This window comes from Tamandua tetradactyla, chromosome 19 (genome assembly GCF_023851605.1).
Source record: "Tamandua tetradactyla isolate mTamTet1 chromosome 19, mTamTet1.pri, whole genome shotgun sequence".
Lineage (NCBI taxonomy): Eukaryota > Metazoa > Chordata > Mammalia > Pilosa > Myrmecophagidae > Tamandua > Tamandua tetradactyla.
Genome location: NC_135345.1, coordinates 50,841,088 through 50,862,148, shown reverse-complemented (window position 1 = coordinate 50,862,148; position 21,061 = coordinate 50,841,088). Strand labels below are relative to the sequence as shown.

Genomic DNA, 21,061 nt, shown 5'->3' with positions numbered 1-21,061 from the left:
AGCTAGCAGATGATGCCGTGTTTGCCATGTACCTTTCCAGATGAGAGAGAAACTCTGACTGTGTTCACCATGTGCCTTCTCACTTGAATGAGAAACCCTGAACTTATCAGCCTTCTTGAACCAAGGTATCTTTTCCTGGATGCCTTAGATTGGACATTTCTATAGACTTGTTGTAATTGGGACATTTTCTTGGCCTTAGAACTGTAAACCAGCAACTTATTAAATTCCCCTTTTTAAAAAGCCATTCCATTTCTGGTATATTGCATCCCAGCAGCTAGCAAACTAGAACAGCCTCACAATAGAACCCACTATGAGTTTGTGGGTTTCTGACTTTTCCTCACAAGCCCCAGTCTTCATCATTGATAGCAAAGACCACTTATTGTCCAACATATTAATCTCAGTTTTGTGGGGGTAGAAAGCCAGGGAAGTTGCAAAGCCTTCCTTCAGGGAATTCGCAGCTCCTCTGGGGACTGCCCTTCTCTCCTGTGTGCTGTCTCCTGAGTGCAATGTGAACATGCAAGCAGTGGCCTTATCTGACCTGGGAAGGCCACCTCTCCCCATCCTAGCCAGTCTAGAGTCTGTGCACCAGGCTGTCCATCTACTGAAGGCTATGTTAAAGTGGAAAAATAGAATAAAATATTTACCCCAAGTCTTACCACAATCTGTTAGATACATTTCTCCACATCTTCCTGTTTCATTGGACTCCCATCACAAAAACATAAACAACTTTTAACTCAAGTGTAACCCATGCAGGAAGTTTGTCATAAGCACACTATGTTGTATCTCCTTGACATCCTTTTCTCCCCCCTTACCTCCATCCCTCCCTTTTCCCACCCATTCTTTCTTTTTCACCCTGAAGACTGTGTTAAATGCTGGAAGGTGTTGAAGATAATGAAGGAGAAAGTATAACTCCTGCCCTAACAGTCATGTAGAATTTTACAGGGAAAACAAGACAGCTAATACCTGGCAATGTTTGGAAACATTTTCTTCAAAAATCTTTATTAAGTTACAGAAACTTTTTTTTGTAATACAGGTGTTTAAATGAGAGCACAGCTAGGACAAAAGGTGAAGTATAAATAGAAAAATCATCACAGAAAGCTAAAGAGATCCTAATTTACAAGGCAGGAATTTGGAAGGGCAATTGTGAATATTCTGTGTCTTTATTAAAGTTGTTCCCTTAACTTGAAGTTGTTCCCTTGAATTGTTGCTTTTTGGTTCCATTCCCTAGTGGGATGAAATAAAATTCTTAAGTAGATTTTTTATCGTTGATGATGTTTTTGTATTGTTTGCCATGCCCCAGTCCCCTTTTAGCTGTATTATTAAATTGGCTCTTCTCCCCCACATAATAAAGTTTTCTAAAAAGGTCCCAGAAATGTCAATACCCAGTGGGAAAAGACAGGACATTATAGACTTAGTACTCAAAAATCTAGAATCTAATTCTGCTTCCACCACTGACTGTACGGTTTTGCACAAGTCCCTACTCCTATCCATGCCTCCATTTCCTCTGTTAAAAGAGGGCAGATTTCCTTGATGATTTCGAAGGTCCCTTTCACCCTAAAAAGTTGTGATTTTAAAAAATTATCTATTGTCAGCGTCACCAAGGGTCATTTTGTAATGAGGAACAAATAGCAACCATCCTTGAGCTCTAGATATACTTTATTGAGCTTTCTTTTGTAGGCCAATAGACTGTCATTCACACACTTCTCTGAGGTTTCAGAACAGGAAAATAGGTGGGGTTAACTTTGCCCATGAGAAAGATCTTGGGCGAGCTATGATTTCTGTTGAGAGATGTGTGTGTTTTGTGCCTCGAGCGCTGCTGAAGAACCAGAGCCTGTTCTGTGTACCCCTTGCTGAAGTGTGGCCATGATTCTTTCCACCTGTAAGTAAGATGGGCTTCGCCATTTATTTTCAGTTGACTGTGTTACTTACTCTCGAATGCTGGAGGAAGTTCTTTCTAAGACACAGGACTTGTGAAATTTTAAAGATGACTTCCCCAGATGTTGTGACGGGCTTATTGAAATAACCTTCGTATGATGATGTAGTTGCTTTTTGGTAAATGATCAGCACTGAAAACACAAAAGAAAACAAAAACACTTGTTTGTTCAATCTATGTGTGTGCATAGAAACGCAAGCAGTTTGAAAAATGTTTGATTTTAGAATTATATCGTGTTACATCGGGTTACCATCTGTAAACTAGGGACTCCCTTTTTTGCCCCACCCCCACCCCAACAAGGTATTGTAAACAAACAATAGGTTAAGAATTACAGGTGCCACATGAAGTTAATTTTTCAGATTCTTTGGAAGACTGTTCAGTTCCATGTGTAATTTTAGTTCTAAAAGGTAAGGGCCTTAATCATGCAATTAAATCATAAATAAGGAAGGAAAATACTGTCTTTTAATTTTAATTCTGAATGATTGTGGAACGAAGTTTCAACAAAGCTGTCAGATCAAAGCAATCAAAGGTCAGCTAACAAAGTCAACTTTTTCCATTTATGATTTTTAGGTGGCGCTAGGAAAAATTGATTGTAACTTCAAAAATGTTATCTGTTTAAGCCACCTCAGAGAACCCAACACTTGGTAGAATTTGTGAAAAGTGAACAAGACTATTCCTGTTGAGCTAACCTGGATATAACTTACAGCCTTCATCCTGTCATACAATAAAACAACAACAACAAAACAGTGTTAAAAAAGGAGGCCTGGCAAAGCAAAGCAGAGCAGAAAACATTCAAAAGCAGCAGCCTGTGCCTCTTCCTCCTTCCCACCCATCCATGGCAGGACAAAGTTGAGTGGTGCCTTAGTAAGAACCTTTAAATATTAAAAGCTTTGCTGAGCATCTGTTCTTCATTTCCCCTGAGGCTAGAACTAGAGAAAAGGTTGTATAATAGGAAGGATTCAGTTATGCATAAAATAAATAACTGGGAGGTTTCAGACAAGAAGTATGTTACCCCAAGGATTCAATAAGAGACTGCCTATTAGTGGAGATATTTTGAAGATCGTTCTGTCTGTCATGGAGAGAGCTGGATTTGATGAAATCCCACTGTCCCTCCAGCTTTTGATACTTTGACTTGATGGCAAGATTCACCTGCTGTAATTTGCAGCTAGGCATGGCTCCATTTTCTTCTGGGCTTAACAATGAGTGTTTACTGTTGATGAGTCAAAAGCCAAGCCATATTATCAAGGTGAATTATTGCTGATCAAAAATGTTTGTACGTATTTGCCAGACACATTTGTTGTTTTAAGGACTGGCAAGAGAAAATTATGAATCCAGGAATATTTTAAAAATGAATTTGTATTTTACTTGTCACGTGAGTATATGTACCAACCTGAGTATATGTACCAACTTGATAAATAATGAAACATGTATGTAAGACATATTCCTAGTTTGTCAGACTACAGAGAGCCTATAAATTCAGGAACCTCTTGCAATATCCACTTGCTCCCCACCCTCAAACACACCCTGCCATGGAAGTCTGGGCTCATGGGCTGTGGTAGGGCAGCGAGGTGGGGTATTGATCATGCTAGACGCTGAGAAAGCCTGACTGGAGTATAAGGGCACTACTCCGCTGAGGTTCAGTGTGTGGAACTCTATTATGGTGTGTTTTCACTAACAGTTACCCTGAGAACAGACCCAGCCCAGGGGACGTATGTAAAGCACAGGACCCAGGTAGGGCTGCTGAGGATTAGAAAAGTTCACCTTTTACTTCTTCTCTATTCCATTATCCAAGAATTTCTCCTCCTTTTGCTTCTTTTCCCACTTTGTAAAGTAGAAGGAAACAAAAATTATATGGGCGGTTCTTAAGTCTTGGTGTACATAAAGCATGTCTTGGATACTGTTAAAATGCTGATATTTTTGCTCATTTCCATAATTTGATCTGGGGTGAGGTACTGAATTCTGCCATTTTACTGTTGATCACATTGCCTTTCTAGGGTTTCTCTGTTTTCAAAGCTTTTCTTATTCCCTATTGTATTTCATTCCTACACCAACCTTGCTACTAGATTAATTGGACGACATTATTTTCTATTATTACTAATTTGAAGGGAAAGAGAGTAGCCTCTAAGGGACCCCCCATGACCCTCCTCCCCTGGTGGATTTCATGTCTTTAGGCAATTCACACCTTTATGCACTCTCTTCTTCCTGAGTGTGAACTGGACCTAGTAAGTAATTCACTTCTCACAATAGAACTTGACAAAAGTGATAAAATGTCACCTCCAAAATTAGGTTACAGAAAGAGGCTGTGGGATCACCAGCCGCCATGTCCCAAACACACTCCAGCAGCCTGTGGAGCACCCATGGATGAGGCTCCCAGTCCCCAGGGTCTGCCAGCAGCCCCCTGAGTGAGCTTGGAGGTGGAGTCTCCAGCCCCAGGCGAACCTGGAGATGCGTGCAGCCCAGCTTAACAGCAACTTCACCAGAGACCTTGAGCCAGACCCAGCTCAGCTGTGAGTGGACTCCTGACCCACAGAAACTGTGAGATCATGAATGTTTCCAACTGCTAAGTGTTGGGATAATTTGTTGCACAACAGTGGGTAGCATTCAGTGCAGAAGCGTGGAGAGCAGAAGACCAAAACAAATATGGCCACGTTCACCGCCATTTTGGCTCAAGCTGGAGTTGAACCCTCTTTCTCAAAATTAGATTCAGTGTTAATATGGACACTGACACGTGTCTTTGATTTTGTCTTTAGATCATTTCACTCACCCCCTTCCCTGCCCCTCACCCTCACACAACTGCATAAATTCTGTAATGATAGCAATGACTGCAGCCACCATTTACAACTACCTCTGCGCAGCATCCGTGCCATCTTGTGTGCCAACGTGCAGGTTCTCCTGTCGCTTCTCTGGGAAGCCCACCTGCCCTTACATCCTCTGGCCACTCAGTGTGCACAGCTTCCGGCACAGCACCAGTGGGTCCTGTGGCCTAGCACTTCTTTGCATTGCAGGCTGGGCTGTCCATGGCCAGATGTCTTGGGTGTGGTATCTTGTGAACTTGTCATGAACTCTGAGCTCACAGAGAACCGTGTTCTAGGAGATATCCTGAGATGTGGTGGAGGGGAGAATTGTGTGTGAGAAGACTGCAAAGTCTAGCTCACATCAGCTCATTAAGGGGAAGAAATGAAATTCTTGCATAAAGCAAACAAGAGCTTTAGGGTGCTGGACGTAGGTTTGGATACCTTTCCTTTCGGCACCCTCTTGTTTCTGGAAACACTGTCTCTCCTGGTACCTAATGCCCTGTTCAGCAGCATCTGGAGTCTTCTTGCCCTTTCCCTGCATGAGGTGCCCCTCCAAGATGCAATAGCCAAGCCAGGCACCATTCTTAGCATTTATCAGTTTCCTGTCCACTGTCTCAGTACTTGTATTCTCTTAGTTACCCCTGAATCCCTTAATGTAGTTATTCCCCCTACCTTAAGGGTTCAGACAATAGTAAAATGTCAAAAAACAGTCTGGGGTCTCTAGACTTAAACACCACTAACTTATTTTGTCAGTACATTTTAAAAGACTTACCTCTCTGGCGACCATAATTTCTTAGAAGAATGGACATTTAAATATCAAAAGGAGAAAGGCACATGCACGTGAAGGATACTTTAACAGGGCATAATCGCAGAATAAAGGATAATTTTCTGAACAAAATAATCAATGAAAATGTCAGCATATCACCTTTTCTCTTTTGCTTATAGGTGTGGGTTCTTGGTTTGGTGTCTGGGAAGTATTTTTTTCATGCCCTGTCAGAGGGAGAAATCTGTGTGAAAGAAAAGTTGGTTAACATGTTCCTCCCAGATAATCTGGGTTAACTCAACTGAAATGCACCTATCTTGAAAAAGCCCTTAAGAAATAGATTTAGTGGTGGGAAATTATGGCTGGGGAATGAGGAAGTTTGGCCTTTCTATGAATTTCTAGAAAAAAATGTCACATTATGGCCAACTTATACGATTGACATTATTATCCTAGAGTCATTTTTCCAAAGCTGCAAGTTTTCAAGCCTTTCCTCTTCTCCTTGGCCTTTTATCTGCAAATGCAAAAGCAGACTGCATCAGCGATTCCTTGTTTTAAAACCAGAATCTGCAGCGTTTGCACTGGGAGACAAGTTCCATCTTTGACTCAAGGCAGCTTTTCATGCTTTCAATGAAAAATTACTAACCATCTGCCAATTATGACCTAACTCAGTAGGAGTGAATTTCACTTGAGGCATTGATTCAAAATAAACTCAGAATCAGAATGCCAAAGGATGAATGCGAGGTTCCACTGATGTTAAACCTCAAAACATTAGGAATGGAGGGCATGACACCAGCTTTGCTTCCCAGACAGCTGTGGCTTGACAGCTCTTCGTCTGTTTCATTTATTTGCTGGACTGAAAAGTGACCTTAGGAACTGAGCTGGAAAATGGCGCTTACTTCTCCTCACATTTGCTCCCTTCTGGTGCCCCCTGGTGGAAATGTACACAGAGCACTGTGTAGCCATGCACAACCTCTGGAGGTGCTGGGAATGCTAATAGGAGTCTTATCCAGATTAGAGAAGGGGAGGAGAGCACACATACCAGACAAAATTAGAGGGCCCACCGTCTAACCCACGAGAGATTGCCTGTTCCTAAAGGTCACAGAGATTACATCTGGGTGCAATGCCCTTTTCCTGATTTGCTGGCACATGGCATACAATTATAGATATTTACTGAGGATAAGAAGCATTACAGCACATATTTAAGCCTTGGGAGAGGAAGCTGCAGCTCCTTCCTGCAATAATCCTCAACCCCTGAAGATCACCATATGTCTTCCCGGCAGGCAAATAGTCATTGCCCATCTCTGGGGTATTTTAGTCTTTCTGACAGAGGCTCTTCATATGCATGAGTTTCTGCCTAAATTGCAGACTTTTCAGAGGAGCAAATGAGCTTTCTCTGCAGGTTAATCAGCAAAACGATTCAGGAATTGCTTTTGTAATCACAGTATGTCTGTGGAAGGCAACTCTCTATTTACTCACTCACATGAAATACCTGTGATGCTATAAATTGAAAATGACCAAGAGTCCAATCATCATTGATATCTGCTTTGGGATGAATTTTGGTCCAATATCTATAAATAAAGATTTCAAGTGTATTGAAAAGTCGTGTCAAACAAGGGAGCACCAGGGAGCTGTTCGACTTTCATCTTTGTCTTTTATTCACTCAACAATTATTTATTGGGCACCAGCCACTTACTAGCAACTATTCTGGGCAGGAGGGATGTACCAGTAAATAAGGCTTCACTCTTCACAGCTGCTAATTGATCTTCAGGGGAGGTAGAAGAAAACCTTGTGATTAAAGCACTGTCAAGGTAGGTTTGTACTTTAGAATTTGAAAGCAATTTTCTTTGCTAGGGACTCAAGAAGAATAACAAGTATTTTTGAAAAGGCTTCCTCGTAAATTCCAGGCCACCAAAAAGGAAAGGGGTGATACACTGATACCTTTCCAGAGGGCAAAGGTAATCAAGGGAAATGTCAATGGGCTTTAATCCACTGACTGCTTAAATGTGTCAGGTGTGAAGCCATGTATTTTTGTGTCTGAGCTAGGGAAGGCCTTTTCCTCGTCTCCAGATATCATTCCTGCCTGCTCATTGGTACTAGAAATTTCTCTTTCAAAATTCTATGTATTTTTGTTCCCTGTTATTAAGTATTCAAGGATCATAATATATTTAACCTTTTCTCAAATGTTTAGAAAATAGATAAATAGAGTAGATAGTGTGATATGGCAAATGTGATAAAATCTTTCAAGTTGGTGGAGCTGGGTGTCTGGGTGAGTGTATATTGGAGTTCTCCCTAGGGGTTTTACATTAGTTTTGTAATGTACATTATTTTGTAATGCAAGTGTCCTATAAGTTTGAAATTATTTAAGCATAAAAAGCTACAAATTTTTTTTTAAGTATTAGGTATTTAGATTCAAGATGCCATCCTTACAAATACGTAAATGCCTCTAGAAGTCCTATGGTACATTTTTACTGTAACCCATCAGTCATTTACACCGTACTGAGAATAAGTTTCAGAGTCACACCTGAGCTTTTATGCTAGTGGGAGAGAAAGCTTACTAGAGCACTGAATGGAGGGAACATTTATCTACCTTTAAGTCAGGAAGTAGAGCTGGGCTCAAAACAGAGTGAAGCGAAAGATCAGCTTTGGCTTACTTTGCCTTCTCCCCTGCTTTGTCTACAGAGGGAGAACCACAGCTTCTATATGTATCCTGTGAGTACCTGTGCTGGTTTCACATTTGGTTAAATCCTCACACAGGGCTCTATTCTCTGGGGTCTCCCTTTCTGGAGGCCCAGAACTTTCCAGGACCTCAATTTCTGGTTTCTTTTTACTCAAGAGTTCAGTTTTCAGCTTATCTCTCTCCTGTCGCATTTCACTATAAGCTGCGAGGAGAAACCAGGCTGCACTTTCCACATTTAATTTGGAGATCTCTTCTGCTAAATATCCAAGTTCATGGCTTTTAAAATCTGCTTTCCAGCCAAAGCCACTAGTCAATTTTGCCAGATTATCTGCCATTTTAAAACAAGGCTCGCCTTCCTTCCAGTTTGCAATAACATGTGCCTCATTTCTGTCTAAGGCCTCATCAGAGGTATCTTTAGAGTCCACATTTCTACCTACAGCCTCTTCAAAACATTCTAGGCCTTCTCTATCAAGCTTCTCACAACTCTTCCAAAATCTTCCCCTTATCCATTTAAAAAGCCGTTCCAACATGTTTGGTATTTGCAAACTGCAGCAGCAGCACCCCACTCTCCGGTACCAAAATCTGTTCTAGTTTGCTAGCTGCTGGAATGCAATATACCAGAAATGGAATGTCTTTTAAAAGGGAGAATTTAATGAGTTGTAAGTTTACAGATCTAAGGCCGAGAAAATGTCCCAATTAAAACAAGTCTATAGAAATGTCCAATCAAAGGCATCCAGGGAAAGATACCTTGGTTCAAGAAGGCCAATGAAGTCCAGGGTCTCTCTCTCAAGTGAGACGGCACATAGGGAACACAGTCAGGGCTTCTCTCTTGACTGGAAGGGCACATGGCGAATACGGTGTCATCTGCTAGCTTTGTCTCCTGGCTTCCTGTTTCATGAAACTCTCTGGGAGGCGTTTTCCTTCTTCATCTCCAAAGGTCACTGGCTGGTGGACTCTCTGCTTCGTGGTGCTGCAGCATTCTCTGCTCTCTCTGAATCTCTCATTCTCCAAAATGTTTCCTCTTTTATAGAACTTCAGAAACTAATCAAGACTCACTCAAATGGGTGGAGACATGTCATCCCCTAATCCAGTTTAATAACCATTCTTAACTAAATCACATCAACCAGGGAGATGATCCAATCACAGTTTCAAACATATAGTATTGAATAGAGATTATTCTACCTTTATGAAATGGGATTTATATTAAAACATGGCTTTCTTAGGGGGCATACTTCCTTTCAAACCAGCACAGTACCCAATAAATACTTGCTGAATGAATGATATGGAACTGTGTGAGGATTGGAAAGTAATTAGGTAACTGATATGTTCTAGGTGCTTTGCCTCTGTTATCTTATTTCATCTTGTCATCTACAAGGATAGTCTCATAATTATGCATATACTCTCATCCAAAGTCCCTAGGTTTAAATTCTAGCTCAGCTCCTTTTTAATTATGTGACTTTGGACAAATTACTGACCTCTCTATTACTCAGTTTCTTCATTTTTTAAATGGGGGTGATAATAGGATCTCTTCAATGTTGACCTCTGTAAGGATCTTTCTGGCATATGGTAAACCCTATCTTGGTAGAGGTGGGGAGCTGCCTTTCCTAGGTTATGGATATAATTTGGATATAATTTCATGTATTTTACGCAAGAGGGACCTGAATAAATGCTCAGGATCATGCTTTGCTAGAAGATGATGGAGCCGTGATTTGATTCCAGCTCTGCCTAACACTAAAGCCTGCTCAACCTCGTAGGCTGTCCTAGTACAGGGCTCAAAACAAGAGTGAGGCTAAAGATCAGCTTTGGCTTACTTTGCCTTCTCCCATTTTGTTGTCAAAGGGAGAATCACATCTTCTATATATATCCTGTGAGTACCCAATAAATACTTGTGAAATGAATGATATGGAATTGCAAATATAGAAAAAAACCCATTTTGAACAGAAAGTTTTTAGTGATTTCATTGAGCATCTGATGGTTTGACTTGTGATTTTTGATAAGCTTTTTTTTTTTTATTAAACATATATTTTAGTTGGTTAATGCTGCTGGAAATGCAACTACCAGAAATGGGTTGGCTTTTATAAAGGGAACTTATTAAGTTACAAGTTTACAGTTCTAAGGCCATAGAAGTGTCCAAACTAAATCATCCAGAGAAAAATACCTTGACTTAAAAAAGGCTGATCTGGGATAGCATGTGGTTGGTGTCTGCTGGCCATTTGGCTGCTAGTTTCAAACAGCTTCCTCAGGGACATTTTCTTTCTGTATCTCCAGACATCTCTGTCTATGTTGGCGCTGAGCTTTTTCTAAAATGCTTCCCTTTGGAAGTACTCCAGTAAGCAAATTAAGGCCCACCTTGTATGGGCAGTGACACATGTCCAAGGAAACCATTAATCAAAAGTTCCCACCTACAGTTGGTGGGTCACATCTCCATGGAAACAACCAAAAAGATTCCACTGAAACAATAGGTTTGCCCCACAAGTATGGATTATGATCGAAAGAACATGGCTTTTCTGGGGTCTACAACAGTCTCAAACCAGCACAACATACTGAAACAAAAGTTAGATTTATGACCTACCCCAGGTGCTAGCTAAAGCCCCAGAAGTTCAGCTTTCTTCAGCTTTGCAGTTCTTCCTCCTTAAAAGGTCATGGTCAACCTACCTTTCTTTGTGGTCAGCATACAGCTGTGAGATACTGCATAATAGAACAAGTATCTAAAAAATAGAACCCAGATATAATGTGAAGGTGTATTACTGGTGAGGTCTTAGTTAACAACTATCTACTAAGTTCTTGCTGTTGCCAGACACAAATACTTGATGCCCTGGAGATAACCAAAAAAAAAAAAAAAAAAGGGTAAGATGTAGTGTCTGAAGTTGAAGAGCTTACAAACTCATCAATGGTTCTCAACTGAAGGTGATTTTTGTTCACAGGCAGTGTTTGGCAATATCTGGAAATATTTTTGATTTTCACAACTGAGAGTGGGATAGGGAAGAGTTGATACTGGTATCTAGTTGATAGAGGCCAGGGACTCTGCTAAACATCCAACAATGCACACTATATAAAGAATTATCCAGTCCAAAATGTCAATAGGGCCAATTTTATGAAAACCTTCAAAAAATGAAGTCTATACAAGGAAATTTAAATGACCCTCTAAGGTAGTACCTAATTAAATACCATAGGGCAGGACAGACCACAAGTGCTTGGGGAGCCCAAAGAAAGAAGAGATAGAGTGGTTTGCAATTGGTGGGGAAGTTCTTTTCAAACCAGAGGCAGAAATGTGCAAGTATCTGTAAGAACAGAACAAATGGGATAAGCTGGTACAACAGGAATTGGTGACATTAAGAGTGAGGGTAACAAAGAAAGCCTCTTTTGTTGCTCAGATGTGGCCTCTTTCTCTAACTAACTCTGTAGGTGAACTCACTGCCCTGCCCCCTATGTGGGACATGACTCCCAGGGGTGTAAATCTCCCTGGCAATGTGAGACATGATTCCTGGGGAATCATGGGATTTAGAAAGCCTTCTTGACCAAAAGGGAGAAGAGAAATCAAACAAAATAAAGTTTCGGTGGCTGAGAGATTTCAAATAGAGTTGCGCGCTCATTCTGGAGGTTATTCTTATATAGTGTATACATTATCCCTTTTCAGTTTTTAGTGTATTGTAGTAGCTAGAGGAAATTCCCATACTGTTGAATTGTAACCCAATAGCCTTGATTCTTGAAGATGATTGTACTACTATATAGCTTTTAAGGTGTCACCATGTAATTCTAAAAACCTTGTGTTGACACTCCCTTTATCCACTGTATGGACAGATGAGTAAGAAAATAAAGCCCATAAATAAATAAGTAATAGAGGGCATGGATGTCTTGGGTGTTCATTTTTACTTTTTGTTCTTATTTTTATTTTTGGGGGATAATGAAAATGTTCAAAAATCCATTGTGGGGCACGTCATGGTGGCTCAGCAGGTAGAGTTCTCACCTGCCATGCTGGAGACCCGGGTTCAATTCCTGGTGCCTGTCCATGCAAAAAAAAAAAAAAATCCATTGTGATGAATGCACAGCTATATGATGATCCTGTGAACCACTGATTGTGCACTTTGGATTGTGAATATATAATATTTATTAGTAAAATTGCATTTAAAAAAAAAAGTGGAGATAAAGTAGGCCAGATTACAGAAGGCCTTGAAACTAAGGGACCTTTATAAAACTCTCTCCCCTTCAATTAATTTCATAGAATTAATTGAAGGGGACATAGCTCAGAGGTAAAGAATTTGGCCAGTTAGTTCATCACTGAGCAAACTAATTGCACTGAGGTTAAGAGCAAAGACTCTGAGTCAGAGTGCCTGGGTTCAAGTCCTGACACTCTTCTCACTAGCTCCTTGACTCTTGGCAAGGAAGAAGCACTCCATGGTTCAGAGTTCTCATCTGTACAATAGCCCATGCTTCATAGGGTTCTTGTGAGGTTAAATGAATTAATGCAGAAACACAGGTGTGAGCTAATGACGGTTTGGATGTGTCGGTGACAGTGGGGATGAGTAAAAAGCCAAACAATTTGAACTGATGGCAAATTGGATACAAAGGATGGAGCTCAGGAAGAATCCAAGATTTATGTGATGGATTCGTACACAGACATGGGCAAAATGGAAAGCAAAACCTATGGAATAGTTGTCTTGAGGAAAATGGTGATTCTGGCTAGGGAAAAAGTAAGATAGTAGCTGAATTAGGGAAATGAAAAGCCTTTGCTTCTATCACTAAAAATCGTATACTGCAAAAAGTTATCGATATTAGAACAGGTACATAACTCTGTAACCACAAACCTCCCTCATTTTCAGGGATTCTCCTTTGAGTTAAATCTATGCAGTTTAATTTTGAAATATTTCAACCACACGAAAAATATAGAGAATGATGTAACATATAGTGATTATTCAAGGAGTGAAGTGACTACTGTAGACACTTCTTGACTTTGATAATATTAAATAGTTTTAGTTTATATTAAAACGTGAAACCGTAGGTGGTCATAGCTCACCTGGCTAGACCATCTTACAAAGGTTTCTAGGCTAAGCATAGAATTTTCTTTGCCTTGACCTGTGCCAAATCATTCTTTATCTTCAGTGTCTAATAGACATGGACATTCATATTTTCCCTTATTTCAAGGACTTGCATAGTCTAATCTTACCTTCTATTCATGTTGTTCACTGCTTCCTGTTGCACCTGCTTTTTCTGTTTCAGTCAGAGGTTGTGTTACCCATATAACCCATCAAGACTGAATAAAGACAAGTGAGTACACTGAGCAAGCTAATTTGGTGTCCCTTCAAACCGGTTTCATTCATATATTCTTTCATTCACTTGGCAAATATTTGTTGAGCATATATTATGTGTCAAAACTGTTCTAGTCTCTTGGGTTATAACTGAACAAAACAGACAAAGATCCCTCCTTATATTCTAGCATAAGAGAAAGACCATAAAAAACATGACATTAATAAATTGAAGAGTATGTAAGAGGATGAGGCATGCTATGAAAGAAAGGAAAAGTAGAGCAAAGTAAAGGAAGGGAGTACAGACGACCATAACAATTGGTTAAGTTACTCTTTGTTGAGAAGGTCGGATTTGAGAAAGACCTGAAGAAAATGACTTGTTAAGCATGTATATACTTGGTGGGGGGAGGGGGAAGGGTACTTTAGGCCAAACAAAAGCCAGGAACCTCAGGTGCATGCCTGACATGCTCCAAAAACTGCCAGGAGGGCACTGTAGTTGGAGAGGAGTGAGCAAGGAAGAGAACATTGGAGAGAAGATAAAAGGTAGCATGAAGCCAGAACACAGAAGATTTTACAGGTTATTGTAAGAAATTTTCCTTTAACTCTGAGTGAAATGGGGATATTGTGAGGTTTTGAGACAAAGAGTAATATGATCTGACTTAGGTTTTAAATGAATTACTCTGGTTGCTATGCTGGGAGTAAACTATAGAGGGACAAGCATAGAAGCAGGTAGAAGTTAGTAGGCTACTGCTGTAATCCAGATCAGATGATGGTGGCTTGGATTAGGGTAGTACCAGAAAAGGTGGGAAGAAGGATGACTCTATGGGTGTGTGTAACTTTTTAGTGTAGTAATGTATATACAACTCCTAATTTCCCATTTTAACCACTTTCAAGTGTATCGTTCAGTAGCCTTAATTGCGCTCACACTATTCTGCTACCATCATCAATACCCATTGCCCCAACTTTTTTATCACCTTCAACAGAAACTCTGAGCCCATAAACAATAACTCCTTCTCCTCCCCTACTGCCGTCCCTCCCAGTAACCAATAATCTACTCTCTCTCTCTATGAAATTTTCTTCTGCCGGATAATTCCTATCAGTGAGATCATACAATATTTATCCTTTGTTTCTGACTTTTTTCACTCAACATGATGTCTTCAAGGTTCATCCATGTTGTTACATGCATCAGAATTTCATTCCTTTTATGGCTGAATATTATTCCATTGAATGGATATACCACATTTTGTTTATCCATTCATCTGTTGATGGATTGTATATATTTTGATGGCAGAGTCAACATGCTTTCCTGACAGATTGCACTGAGGGCTGAGAGAAAGAGGAGTGAAGGATGACTCTAAGATTTTTGGCTTGAGAAATAAGAATGATAGAACTACCATTGACAAGATGAGGCAGAGTGGGGAGAGCAAGTTTGGTGAGGGAGGAAGGAAAGGAGTTCAGATTTTTTCACGCTAATTTGAGGTGTCTATTAGATACCTAAGTGATGTGTGAGTCTGGAGTTCCTTAGAACCTAGGCCAGAGGTGTACTTTTGGGAGTCATCAATATATTAATAGTTTCTAAATCACAGAAAGGAATGATACAATCAAGGGATTGAGTAAGACAGAGAAAAGAAGAGAAGAGATGCCCTGGGGTGGTCTAATGGTATGCCATCTGGGAGAAGGAGAAGAGGGCAGCAGAGGAAACTGATAACAAGAAGCACTACGGTAGGAGGAAAACCAAGGGACATAGCATCAAATGCTGCTGACAAGTCCAGTAAAATGAGGACATGGAATTGATCACTTGATTAAGCAGTGAGAGGTCGCTGTGGCCTTGAGCAGAACAGTTTGGCGGAGGTGGTAGGGGCAAAAACCTGTCTGGAATGGTTAAGAGACAATGGGAGGAGAGGAGTTGGGCTTGGTAAGTAAGGACACCTCCAAAAGATTTTATTATAAAGGAGAACGATGCTGATGGAGAAAGTGAAATCAAGAGTAGTTTGTCTTATTTTACTTTTAGTAGGTGAATTCGCAGCTTATTTTGTATGCTGACAGGAATGATCCAGTAGAGACAGAAAAAATGATGATATAGGAGAGTATTTTAAAAATTATATATTTGAATACCTGTAAGAGGACTTAGGCATAGAATTTTGCCACAATCTACACCACACTTGAACCCATTTCACTTCTTTCTTAACCTACATTTGACTTTACATCCTCTGGCCTGGATAGATATAAATCTATGTGGGGCTCTAAAATAATTCTGGAGTAAATTAAGAATGTGAAATTAGAATCACTTCCTGTAAACTAGACAGAGCCCTCAAAGTGCTAGTGCATCCTCTCTCTGAAGAGAAGAATTTCTGGCAATTTGCTCCTGAAGACACTACCCGACGAACGTTGGCAATTAGAAGCAACTGAAATCCTAAAATGGAATAATACATGATGTAGTGTAGATTGTTGGGAATCGGTTAACTTATCTTCTTTCTGTCTCCAGAAATAAACCTTGTGATGGATTTGAAAAATAGGTAGTTTCTGTATGCAGGCAATTTCTGTGTGAACAGCAATGGAAGCAAAGTTGAGTCCTTGCCTGGATCTCCAGGGGGTAGATGAGAAGTTTACCAATGGGCCACCAGCGTGTCCCAAAGATTGAGCAATGGTAATGTCAAAATCAGGGAAGGTCAAGGACTTAATAATACATGAATCTCGGTTAGGGAGACTAGGTTTTATGAAAGGAAAGGAACTAATATGTTTTTCATTGCTGTGCTTCCATTCATTCCATTGGATCAGCTCTTTACTCTTTACTCTGGAAGGATGACTTGTAGGGATTAATATATATGGTAGCCAGCCTTGAAGATGGCCCAGCAGTCCCCAACTTTGGCACTCATTCTTGTCTGCCCTGTTTTCTATCCTGGAAAGATAATCGATAATAATTAGTTCAAAATTCTCCCAGACCCTCTGAATTGTGGTTGGCTTAAGCTCATGGGGAGTCTCAGAAGGAAATTGTAGTGAGGTTGCCTTGAGCTGTATATGTTCCTCAAGAGGAGATGACCACTCCTTTCACAGTGGCCTCTGCTTTACTGGACTTTCTCTTTCCTTCTTGGTCCTTTTGGCCCTAGGGTTGGTGACAGTTCTACTATTGCTAGCCCTGATTTCTTGCATATTCCTTAGATCCCATCCATACCTTTGAATTAGTCCTTTTCTAAATAAACCCCCTTTAAATTATTCTAATTTGAAGATATTATGCTTCATTTTGGGACCCTGATTAATACAGGAATTGGTATTGGAAGTAGTTCTATGAAACAGATTCAAAATTGGATCTGTATTTATTTGGCATATATTTAGGGGAATAGGGATAACTCAATATCAGTTACTCAGACTGTCACTAGTGATGGCCTGTGATAAAGTGCAAAGGGAGAGCAAGATGCTGGCTGTATGGAGTCACTGGCAAGACCCAAAATGAGAATTGCAGCACAACCCCCCCAGGAATTTAGTGTAATGCCTTCACCTCATGCTGATAACTATTTTACATTTGAGAAGCAGCTCCTGGCTTGCTACTGGTAGAGAATAAATTCTTTTTTTTTTTTTACATGGGCAGGCACCAGGAATTGAACCCGGGCCACGTGGCCCGCCCAGATTCTTGACCATGGATCACAAAATGTCCATGTGACCCAAACTGCCTCTTTTGAGCTGAGGATGATCTAGTTCACTGAACCTTAAAATAAATGCATAGAAGGAATCCATCATGCAATAGAAGTGGTATATACAAAAGTGGGCCCCAGAGGATCCAGAGGGTATAAGAAAGTTTCATGAGAAGGTGACATATTCACATAGAAGCTCTTTCTGCTTTTCCTTCAACCCATTCCAGTGGCCATCTGGGGGTTTCCCATCAGTTCATGGAGGAAGAAGCGGTACAGGCATGGTTGTAATTTGAGTGTGACTTCTGATTCCAGTTGGGATCCTGAGTGATAGTGTCCTCTTCTAAACTTGGGATCCAGGGATTTTAAACATGGTGTCACATTTAATCTTCACAACAATCCTATAATAATAATAGGTATTACCGAAATCCCTCTTACTGTATACATAGCATTGTCTAGGTGCTTTAAATGAATCAATTCAATAAATTTTCACAATGACCTTAAATGGTAAATATGCTATTATTCCCAGTTTACAGATGAGAGAACTCAAGCACAGACAGTTAAATAGTTTTCCCAAAGTCACAAAACTAGAGATTAACCTCTATTCTATTAGACTTCTCAGAGGGGTAGGTATTATTACCTCATTTTTCCAATGGGAAAATAGACCCAGAGAAGTAAAGGCACTTATCCAAAATACAATCAACCATATGGCCAAAAAATCACCTAATTTAAATTAAATAAGGATCAAGCTTGACAATATAAGTGTGCATGAGCCATATTTACTAGTTCTTTCTTTAGACGTCCAGTTTGGATTTAAGCCATAGAAAAGCTGAAAGCCAAAACATTATATCATTTCTTTTTCAAAAGAAATCATTGCTTTTTTAAAAAAAAGAAATGTGAGTGACCTAATTTAAAATCCCCACCAACAGATTTCCTAGGGGAAAACTGTCTTTGGAACTATATTCGTTTCCATATTTGTTAGCTGACATTAGTCCTGATCAAGGTAAAGAAGAATGCAGTGGTCATTTGTATTCACAGTCTGAGGAAATGCATAAACCAGATCTGGGGAGATGAGCCTGAGAAGGGAAACCACATTGGCTGGGGTGCCAGTAACTCATTTTTGTTTTAGTGACAGTCCTTCACCTTCTACTAGTGAAGAGGATATGGTCAAGATTTTTCACATGCTATATAATAATTCATATCACACCTGCCCATAGGGACTTCCTCTTTTGAAATAGTTCCATCAGTCTCATCTCTCCAATGTTCTGGACTCACGGCTTTCTAACAGCTGAGAATGATCTGCTTTTCAGATAATACCATTCAGTCGATTTTCTGTTGTTGCTGTTGCTGCTGTTCAGTGCAGAAACGGTAAGTCCACTTTCAAGGGGACATCTATTGAGTCTACCCTTTGTATGTGCCATTCCCTTTGCCTGGGAAATTCTTCTCCCATTTTCTCTCTGTCAAATACCCATTCCTTTAAAGGCATAGGTCAAATGTTGGGTCTTCTGTAATTCTTCCTTGATTCTCTTGGAATTAATTCCTTCTTCCATTATGTTTCCATAGCCCATGACTTCACTAGTAATTATTTTATTATACTTTTGGGTCTTTTTTTTTGGCATGGGTAGACTCTGGGAATCAAACCCGGGTCTCCGGCATGGCAGGCGAGAACTCTGCCACTGAGCCGGCGTCACCCACCCTATTTTATGTATACTTTCGTGTGTCTGTGTTGCATTCTGATCGTGACCCTCTAAGGACAGGGATCTTGTCTTAGCCGCCTGTACATTTCCCCCAAACCAGCCGTGTGTCCTACACTTTGGCGCCCAATAAATTGTGACCATATAGGAATTAAATTCACGGCACCATGGTTATAGTAACAGATAACACTTAATGGGAACTTCCTAAATGTCAAATGTTGTGCTAGGAGATATATGCTTATCAACTCATTTAACTCTCAAAACAAGATATGGCTGTTTTTCGTTTTTTATGATCCCTACTTTGCAGATGAGGAAACTGAAGTTAGAGAGTTTACATTGCTTACCCAAGAGCACACTGTGAAATGGTAGCCCTGGGATTCAAAGTCATGTTCTTAAGCGTGATACCACGGCTGCTATAACAATAAACACCATTAAGTGAGAAGTGAGACAATGCATGTAAAATAATGAGAATGATGCTTGACGTGGAGTAATTAAGTATTTAAAATCGGGAGGTGCAATAGTGGCTCAGTGGCAAAATTCTTGCCTGCCCATGCAAAAAAAAAAAGGGTTAAGTACATACATCATCATGATTATAATTTTATGCCCCTAATATGTACCAGACTGTGTATTGGGCCTGTGATACATGTTTTCTTAATTTTATTTCATAGCAACTCTATGTGGACTTAGTACCTCTAGTTTCCAGACGAGTAAAATTACATTCCTAAAACTAGGACTTGCTCATGGAGATGGGGTTAGGAAGCCTTCTAAATAAAAAAAGTAGTTGGAAAGAGATGTAGATTTTTCTACTACTTTTGTGATAATCTACTGGATTTATAGACAGCCTTGATACAAATAGTCATTTGTGACATGATTCGTTTTCAATGTCAGACAAGTGAGAACACAATTCAGCCTGAGCAAAGATGAAGAACTTTCTGAAAAACATCCTCAGCATCGCAGGCCATGGTTCAGTGAATTGCCAAGGACGAAACAAGTGAGTATCAGTTTGATGGGGAGAGAAGGGGCAGGAGAAAGTTGTCTTTTTAGGGTCTATGCTCTGTGAAGTTTGAGGCTGTCCTCAGAGCCTAGTTCCATGTTTGGCACATAAGAAGTACTCAATACCAGGTGGGCCGCGGTGGCTCAGCAGGCAGGAATGCTTGCCTGTGATGCCAGAGGACCCGGGTTTGATTCCCAGTGCCTGCCCATGTAAAAAAAAAAGGAAGTACTCAATACCTATTTAGTTATTTAGTAAATAATTGTTCACTTAATAAATTCAGTGAATAAACGTTACATTTAGTAAATAAATGTTCTAGAAGACAGTGAAAGGAAAAAAAAAAAACCCAGCTAAATAACTTCCTTTAGTATATGAAAGGCAGAGCATGAAACTAGAAAACGAATGGGGGAAAGAAGGTCTTCTGGCTACTGCCACTTTGAGGCCAGGGTTAGTTCATTTCAGCGTTGGGAGTGACTGCTCCTAGGAAGTGTGGTAAACCCAAACACAAGCTTACAGCAGATTAAATGAAAGGACTATTTTTCTTCTTTCAAGAGAAAAGTCCTGAAAGCAAAACTATTGAGGAGTAAATCATCTTTTAAGAATTATGACAAAAAAAAAATCAATGCAATGCTACCAAGACACTTATGATATAAAAATTTTACAAATGATAGTGTGTTGCTTGCTCCAAAAGCTGTTTGTTTTATAGTTAGCTATCTCCTACATTTATCTCACCCTGCTTGCAGCCTTAGGCAGCTGGATGAGAAAAGTGAGGCAGCAGGCAAATATATTACATGCTATTCTTTTAAAAATAAAGATGACTAAAATGATAGCAAAACAACTCATTCCTTGTTTTTTACAGCACCACAGGAGCTGTGTGCAGCCATCAACGCGCAAGCCACTGCCTCCCCTCCCACCCTCTGAGGATACTGAAAAGAAAATCTACGTCAAGGCACTTTATGACTTTCTTCCCAGAGAACCCTGTAATTTAGCGTTAAAGAGAGGAGAAGAATATCTGATACTGGAGAAATATAATCCTCACTGGTGGAAGGCAAGAGATCATTTCAGGTAAGACCAGTGTCCTACTCTTTATCAAATTCCTTCTTTTTTTTTTTTCACATTTGTTATGCAATTTTGAAAACTGAGTGGAATATATCTTTCACTCAGTTCTGTAAACTTTTAAAAAAAGCTTTTTATTTTAGCAACATGGACAACTCAAAATCTCCCATTTCACTCATTTTCAAGGGTACTGTTCAGTAATATCAACTACATTCACAATATTGTACTATGATCACCAATATCCATTATCCCAACTTTTTCAGCACCTCAAACAGAAATTTTG

The 21,061-nt window shown here is 40.0% G+C and overlaps 1 protein-coding gene across 4 annotated transcripts in view; it reads left to right on the top strand.

Moving 5' to 3' along the window:
* Window positions 1–1,697: 1,697 nt before the first annotated feature.
* Window positions 1,698–21,061, top strand: part of TXK (TXK tyrosine kinase) — a 77,504-nt gene continuing 58,140 nt past the window's right edge. Inside the window, exons 1-4 of one of the 4 annotated variants that reach the window (XM_077136793.1) lie at window positions 1,698–1,879; window positions 18,348–18,405; window positions 19,620–19,722; window positions 20,582–20,787. In XM_077136793.1, the coding sequence (XP_076992908.1) occupies window positions 1,864–1,879; window positions 18,348–18,405; window positions 19,620–19,722; window positions 20,582–20,787 (383 nt within the window). In that variant the 5' untranslated portion in view covers window positions 1,698–1,863. Of the gene's footprint in view, window positions 1,880–18,254; window positions 18,406–19,619; window positions 19,723–20,581; window positions 20,788–21,061 lie in introns of all 4 variants that reach the window. The other 3 variants (XM_077136794.1, XM_077136796.1, XM_077136795.1) reach the window with 3 other exon arrangements.